Genomic DNA, 8120 nt, shown 5'->3' with positions numbered 1-8120 from the left:
GTATTGTGAAAAACACGCACCACACTATGTGTACAGTGACACACCTCTGCTGCTCCGCTGTTAATCATCATGTGTTGTTTTAATGCTGCACAGAGATCAAGGCAGTGGAGCCGCCTTGCCTGCCCTCTCAGGGAATACTATGAGAACAGTATGTCAGTGGACAGATTGTTTGTATGTATGTGTGTGTCTGTGAGTGTGTGTGTGTGTGTTTGGAGCAATGGGACCTGAAGGAACACCGCGAGGACAATCTGTCGCCCCTCTGCCTGGGCCCTGGGTGACAGATGATGTGCTCCGACTGCTGAGCTGTGTGTGTGTGTGTGTGTGTGTGTGTGTGTGTGTGTGTGTGTGTGTGTGTGTGTGTGTGTGTGTGTGTGTGTGTGTGTGTGTGTTTTTGGGGGGGATGAACTTGCAGAGACAGCTTGCCACAGTGACAATAGCTTGATTCCAGCCATGTTGTCAGAGGTTTCAGATGTTAAATCCAAAATGGTTTTGCACAGCTCAAGGGTTCTTCTAGCCCTGAATCACTAGCGGTTCCATGTCCTCTGAGCCCCGACACCTCAAAGACAAATTATCTCTATTATGAGGTGTTCAAATCATGTAAAGTGATAATTTGCTAACGAGCCTGGAAGTCTACAATGACCTTCCACGTTTAAACGCACCCTGTGGAGTTTTTGACGACTAACAGCACAATCAAGCAGTGTTTTTTTACGAGAGGCCTGTATCATGTACTTCTGCTGATGGTTACATAGTGTTTCACTCGTCAACCGTTATGGTAATGTCGTGATAATTGAACATCATCACAAGGATTTACTTCATTATTTAGTAATGAACTTTATTATTTATTCATTAGCTTGTGGAACGGGGCCAGTCACCACAGGTGGGGTCAGGAAGTAACCACCATGGAAGGAGTTAAAATGGGCTGGAAACTTAGAAGAGGACATTTGGACTTCCTGTGAGGACCCGGTTTCTACCTCCCTCTTCTTGCCTTGTGTTCTCCCAGTGTTTCTTGTCTGTCTCTCTCCCTGTGTGGGAGGCTTCGTGATTCAACATGTATCTTCTAGTGACTTTTTTTTGCCTTGCTTTGCTGCCTACTTAGCCCTTGCTCCCCTTTTGCCACAGAACCAGCTGCTCAGCGTCGTTTTTTTCAATCTCATCTGCTCCAACCAATTGAGCAATAATCATTTTTACAACCATCTATCCACTGTATTTGTGTTCTGCAATTTGGGTCCGCCAGAAGCAAATTAAAACATATCCCCTAACTTCCCAAAATGTAATGTTGCACCATTAAAAAAAATAACAACTATGATAAATCCTGGGTCAAGACTCTGGCTCTTGCAAATTGTCTCCAGTCTTCTTCTAAATGGAACTTAATAAACTCAATGACAATGTACTTTGGACGACTCCAGTGGAATTCTTTGAGTACTCTTCTCACTCCAGGGGCCACTGAACCAGCTGTACTAGTGCAGGAAAACATTCCTATGTACCAAAAACATGCAGTGTTGGTGCATAGCAATGATTTTAACTGAAATCTGAATTGTGTACCAGTTTGTGACTTTCAGAAATAAACATATTTACTAAAGTACATTCACAATGGTGTGCTCATCGTCTATTACAACTAGTCAAATAAGTCACAAAATAAAATAATTGCAGTTTGAATAATTGAAACAAAATATATTTGTGTGTGTGTTTAAATGAATGAACAATCTTTTTGCTTGTACATTTCTCTTCAAATCCCTTTATCAAGGGAAAACACATTATTTGATAACTGTTCACTGCACTCGGAAGTCCTTTATGTACCATGCACGTTTTCCTTGGGGAAAAAACAATCTCTCATGGGTCAAGCACTGTCGGTTCCAGCATTAAGAAGAAGCAGCCAAATGGTAGGACTTGAATAAAAGACAAAGATCCCTATGTGCAGAGTAACGTCCAGGAACAGTACCATTACTACAGAATAGAGACCAGTAGGTTTAATGCCACTCAAGAGAATGACGCAGTGTGATTCTTGTGAAATTGAGAGTGTGCTTTTAAATGTCCTCCATTTATGTTAATTCATTCTGGCTGGATGATAATGAAAAGTCCAGGACGAGAACTTTTTTATAGCACTTTTTCTTTGCCAAGCTTTGGAGAAAAGGCAGAATATTTAGTTTTAAGACTGAGCCGTAAAAAGAACCTGTAAGTCTGTCATGAAATGAAAGTGATGTTTTGCCATTGCAGTAGAGGTTTGGGGAGTTTGTGTGCATGACATGAAAGTAAAATAAAGCTAAATTAGATTGAATTAGATACTTAAAGTAGGGATGTTTGCCAATGCCTAGCTAGCTAATGTTATTGACCCTTTAACCCTCTGGCAAACAGCAGGGAGATGGAGCAGCAGTTTCTCTGCTGATCTGGATGTCCCTGCCTCAGTTGGTGCAGTGTTAACATTGTAAACAGCTTCCAAATATCTATTTTTCTGTTAATCCATAGTACAATAATAACACAATTAAAATATATTTATACAGCACCTTTACCACATATGAAATAAGATAGATTAATAAGAACACGTTAGCAATTTATTTTTTTATAAAAGACCAGCAAAAAGGTATAAAAAGAAAGCCTGAAAGAAAGAAAGGAAGGAAGGAAAGACAGATGATTGAGTAGATTGGATATATGGATGATAAGGCTACCAGGTAGAGTGTACTGCAGATTCCTTTTTCCCTTTATCGATTGGTTGAAGAGAGGGTAAAAACAAGTTTTCTTCTTTCTTGTATGTGGTTTTTTAATATTGAGAAACACAAAATGCTACACAACACCTTTATCAAGAGAAGGCTAGCGACTAGCGAGTCCTTAAAAAATACCACACCAAATCTCCCCAGTCTCTCAGTTGAGCACGGCTGCAGTGACCACAGGCCACTCGTTTTCACATTACTCACTATTGTATTTACAGTGGAGCCCAGGGATAAACTCACCCTTTGTTACCAAGCACTTAAGACCTGACGAGTGGTATACACACACAGCAGGGTGGGGGTGGCGTGCATTTGTGTACGTGTGCATCCATGCTTGTGTGTGCATTTCGGACAGCCGTTTGTCTTCTAAACTCAAACTAAAGAGGGCACATCCTCCATCACAGCTCTATCTGTTTATGCCATCAGCTACTCAGTGTCCACAAGCCTGTAAACACACCGACCCACCCACACTGTGTCACACACACAATAATAAGAAGCGGAACCCCCAGGTGGAGGCCAATGCCCCCAAGTCTTTGATAATAGGTTTAAGTAATAAGTAGTCATAACTACGGACATTATCTAATTCTATAAGTGGAATCTCAGGCACGGACATATATATATTACCTTTTAACAAATTTTAAAGCCAATCATCATTCCCTCAGATTAGCTGATATCATTTAACTATTTGTGACTGTATTAAACAGACGCATACGGACCCTCCTCTCATCACTGTCTGTACATACATACATGCACAATAAAGATGAAATAAGTATTTTGACAAAGAATTCAAATAAAGTGTTTTAAATTTAACTGTGTGGTTGTTTGCAATCTTCTCAGTTTTTTGTTATCACATTTTATTTTTTGTGGGGGGGGGGTTCTATTTTCAAAAGTTAATTTTGTAAATAATTTAGATTTTTTTTGTGGGGGTACTTCGAGTGAATGTAATATATGTAATATTTGAAGTGACAGAACAACAATCTTACTTGGCAAATTGTATACAAAGCATGCTTGATTTAGCAGTTACGTCTCCTTAGAAGAATACTTACCTCCACCAAGAAGATTATGGTTTCACTCATCAGTTTGTTTGTTTGTGTTGTTTGTCAGCAGGTTAACATAAAACTTACTGAATGAACTTCCATAAAAACCTGCTGGAAGAGTGGACCAAGGAAGAGCCCATTGAATTTCCGATTGCATGACTGGATTCTAGTTTTCTTTAACATTGTATAGATTCAGGGTTTTTATAACATGTCAGCTTTAGTGAGGTTTCAATCAACTGTCCAGGGAATAACTAATGGATGAAATAAAAAAACATTTATATTTAGGTATGTGCTGTCCCATTCTAGATACCTCTGGATTTCATGAAAGTAGGAGTTTTCCTAAAATATACATATATATATATATATATATATGTAAGTATTAGGAGACTAAAGCACAGAAATGAATGGAAACCAAAAAGAAAAAAAATAGAGGCAAAAGTGTGTTGGTGAGCTACTGTCTGTCATATTCAGTCATGGTAAAAATCTGCTCTCCCAACTTCTGCTGCTGACCCAGATGTTGTGCAGGAAAGTGACCCAGTGCTGGGCCCAGTGACCCGGTTAGCGGAGGCCCCACAAGAACCCAAGTTTCACTCCGCTACATTAAAGACAACTGGACTGGATGGAAAATGCATGGAACCCAGGGGCTCCATTCTGAGGCCGCTTGGCCTCATTTCCTGGACAGAGCAGATGAGCAGAGCCCATATGTCTGACAATAGATAGCCCTGCTGAAGGATGCCACTCCAGTGGTGTCTGACAGAGGAGAAAAAAAGCACATGCACACACACATCCACGCATGGACACACACAGAAACACAATCTGATTTGAGGACACCACTTTCTGGATGGCCGCTCTGGAACATGAAGACACATTAGTTTGTATCTCTAAGTTTGTGCATGTAAGGCTGTTCATAGGAATGTTTTTTTCAGTATGGTTGATTGTGTTTGTGTGGCATTAACAGTCTGCCTGTTGATCAAAGAAGAACACACATAAGTCTTTGATGTCCAGAGGAATCATTGGTGACACATCTTTGATGTTGGGTTCATTGTCCTATAATCTGTAATTTGGTCCAATTCCACTTCAATCTCTAAAGTAACCATTTCATACGAACACCCCACTTTGTTGAGACATCTCACCACCGACTTTGAATTCTTCACTATCTGCTGCAAACCACAGCTTGTTTAAAACAAGAAAGGATACACAGAAGAGAAACATCAGCAAAGACATTAATCTCATTTTTCCGCCTGCTGCTTGACAGCAGATAAACCTGGTATGTATATCTCAACACACAGTGATGGGGAGTAAATAAGTACATTTACTCAAATACAGTACTAATAATGCTTTAAGTCTAAGTATCTAAGGTTTCTGGCAAAGCAGCAGTTGTTGAACGATGTCAAAATGATGCATAATCCATAAGGTAAAGAAAACATTTTCAGATGAGAGAGAGATGAAGAAACAGAATGTGTTGTTTAAAGTTCAGGGAGCAAGCATGTCTGGGGTCGATGATTTGTGTGTTCAGGGTGGCCTGGAACTGGGTGCAAGAGGAGGATGTGAAGCACTGAATGTTGGGCTTGAAGCGCAGGCATCAACGTCAGTCGCCTTTCACTCTGCCCCCTTTGACTCCATGTTGTAATCTTCAAATGTTCTTCTTGGTCACAGATGTACAGATGAAGGCCGGAGATTCTGAGGAGTTACAGAGCAGAATACTGTGCAGCGGTACCAACCGCTACCTCATCAATAAAGTGTGCGGAGAAGGGACCTTTGGCAAAGTTGTCAAGGCTGCAAATTTGAACACGTCCCAAGAAGTAGCCCTCAAGATCCTAAAAAATGACACTTGTGCTCCAAGAGAGGTAAGTAATCTCATTCTCATTATTTTTCGCGTTTTCTTTCTCGTAACTTGCCTATTAAACGAACTGCTGATACCATGCTGTGTTACCTACTCCTCCTATATCATGTTTCCTCTTTCTTCCACAGATGAGGATGCTTGAGGCCGTGAGCGTGCTTAACCCCACCACAAAGAATATGGTCCACTGCATAGAGAGGTTTAAGGATAACGGAAAAACCTGTCTGGTGTTTGAGCGGCTGGACATGAGCCTGTACCAGCTGCTTATAAAACAACAGTGGTGTCCCCTGACTCTGCATGAGATTCGCCCCATAGCACATCAGGTGAAGGTCATTCTATCATCAAGTGGTAACATACCTGTGTATCTTATAGATCTGTAACAAACATTTTACATTGTTTCCTTTGTTTCTGCAGTTGCTGACAGCTTTTGATGCTCTGAAGAGCATTGGGGTTGTCCATGCAGACCTCAAACTAGACAATGTGATGCTGGTGAACCACCTGGTTAAGCCCTTCAGGGTGAAGCTCATTGATTTTGGTTTGTCCTTCAAGATCTCAGAGAACATGCATGGCAAGAAAACCCAGCCCAGGGGTTACAGGTAGGATCAATGTGACAACCTCATCCTTGAACATGTCTGCACTTGTGTGATTGCGTTCTAAAAAATCAGGCAGAAATGGTGTCAATCAACACATGGTGAATTTGACTTTGTACTCAGTAGCTCTTTTGGTTCTTGTTTTTACTCACAGGGCACCTGAAGTCACCCTGGGCCTCCCTGTCACAGAGAAGATTGATATGTGGGGTCTTGGCTGCTTGCTGCTCGCCCTCTATATCGCCAATCACCCGTTCGCGGTCGACTGCGAGTACCAGGGAGTAAGTATTCAAATATGTGCAGACATAATTGCAAAGACTGGTATATTCTGTCACAAAAACATGTCCAAACCCAACAGGGGACTTGATGTAGGATATCGGCTGATGTGATTCTTTTTATTCTCACTCCAGATGAGAGGGATTGTAGACATGCTGGGTCAGCCACCTCACCACCTCTTGAAGGCTGGAAGACACACCTCCAAATATTTCATTAAGGACAAGCACTGGTGCAACCCAGGGTGGTCGATAAAGGTATTTAAAACCATGTTCAGTTATAGCTCTTTTTAAAAAGTCGAACACATTAGTATCTGACCAACATGTTATGTTCCTGTAGATCCCAGTTGAGTACGAACGTGGGACTGGCATCCAGACCAAGAAATGGGTGGGTCAAATTAGCCGCCTGGATGACCTGATCACAGTAAGTAGTCCTTTCATTACAAAAGAAAGAATAAGTACTAATTTTCTCTGTTGTTGAGAGACAGGAAGTAAATTAACTGTCACCTACTCTGTTTTAAATCCAGCTTCACCCAGTGAACCATAGATCCATTGAGCTCCAGGACAGGAGAGCGTTTGTCAGCCTCCTCAAATGCCTCCTACACACTGACGCAAGGTATAGGATCACGCCACAGAGTGGTCTCTCACACCCCTTTCTTACAATGGTCCACCTGAAGGATAACATCGAAAACCCATAGTAAGTAGCTGGTGTCAGTTATAGTTGTATTAACGGAATGAGTTGTAGATTGATTGTTCACTGACTTATCCCATGATTTTTGTTTTATTAAGTCTAAGAGAATGTCTGGCCAAAATGGCCGTGTTAGACTTGGAGGACAAGTCAAATGTAGGGGCTGAGGAAGATCCAGCAGTTCTATCCAGTGACGGGTTTGAACCCACAGATCAACCATGCAATGAGGCTACAGCTGCAGACACTGATGTCGATCGCTCAACTATAGAGGAATCAGCTGAGAGCCCAGAAGTACATGATTCAGAAAAGGAAGCGCAGGTCTATGAGGAGACTCTGAAGAGGATGAGGACGTTTTTTAGAAGGGTTGTAAAGAGAGCGTTCGAACGCAAATGAACATGGATGAAAGACAAGTGTACATAGTGTAAATGTAATATATGTTGCACTTATATGTTGCACTTACATGTAGCATTCTGTAGTTTGGCTTTTTTAAGCTAATGTACTTACCTGCTTCTTGCTGCTTCTTTCTGGGTTTGTTCCCCCATGGTTGAATTAACTTATTGGAAGTCGCTTTGTACAAAAGCATTATTTAAATGTTATATAATGTAAAGTAACATTATTTTAATGTTGTTTGGCCAACATTTTTAAAACCTAAAGATATACAGGTTTAATGTTGAAATAAAAAGGCAATTTAAATATCTTAATACTGTACCTTCAGCTTCCTCACAGCCTCAAGAAGAAGGTGACACTGGGTGAGCTATCCAAGGTTATTTTCTGTCTGATCTTTTTTTTTTAATATATATATATATATATATATATATATATATATATATATATATATATACGTTCAATAACCCTTGAACGTTTGAAGGTCTTCTGCACAATTTAGGTTACCAACTACCAGTAGATGTTTGCAGGTGTTAGTGGATACCAGCGGATGTTATGCACCTTATGGACATAACTTACCATTAGGTGTTTTGGCCTTGTAATCAATGAT

The 8120-nt window shown here is 40.8% G+C and overlaps 1 protein-coding gene across 1 annotated transcript; it reads left to right on the top strand.

The window, feature by feature from the left end:
* Positions 1-5225: 5225 nt before the first annotated feature.
* LOC133013155 (homeodomain-interacting protein kinase 1-like) lies at positions 5226-7519 on the top strand. The gene is made up of 9 exons (XM_061080373.1): positions 5226-5286; positions 5396-5586; positions 5711-5902; positions 5994-6175; positions 6324-6447; positions 6577-6696; positions 6779-6862; positions 7116-7135; positions 7228-7519. Exons 1-9 carry the CDS (start codon positions 5226-5228, stop codon positions 7517-7519), a joined length of 1266 nt encoding a protein of 421 aa, XP_060936356.1.
* Positions 7520-8120: the final 601 nt, after the last annotated feature.

This window comes from Limanda limanda, chromosome 1 (assembly GCF_963576545.1).
Source record: "Limanda limanda chromosome 1, fLimLim1.1, whole genome shotgun sequence".
NCBI lineage: Eukaryota > Metazoa > Chordata > Actinopteri > Pleuronectiformes > Pleuronectidae > Limanda > Limanda limanda.
This window is presented reverse-complemented; position numbering and strand designations above follow the sequence as displayed.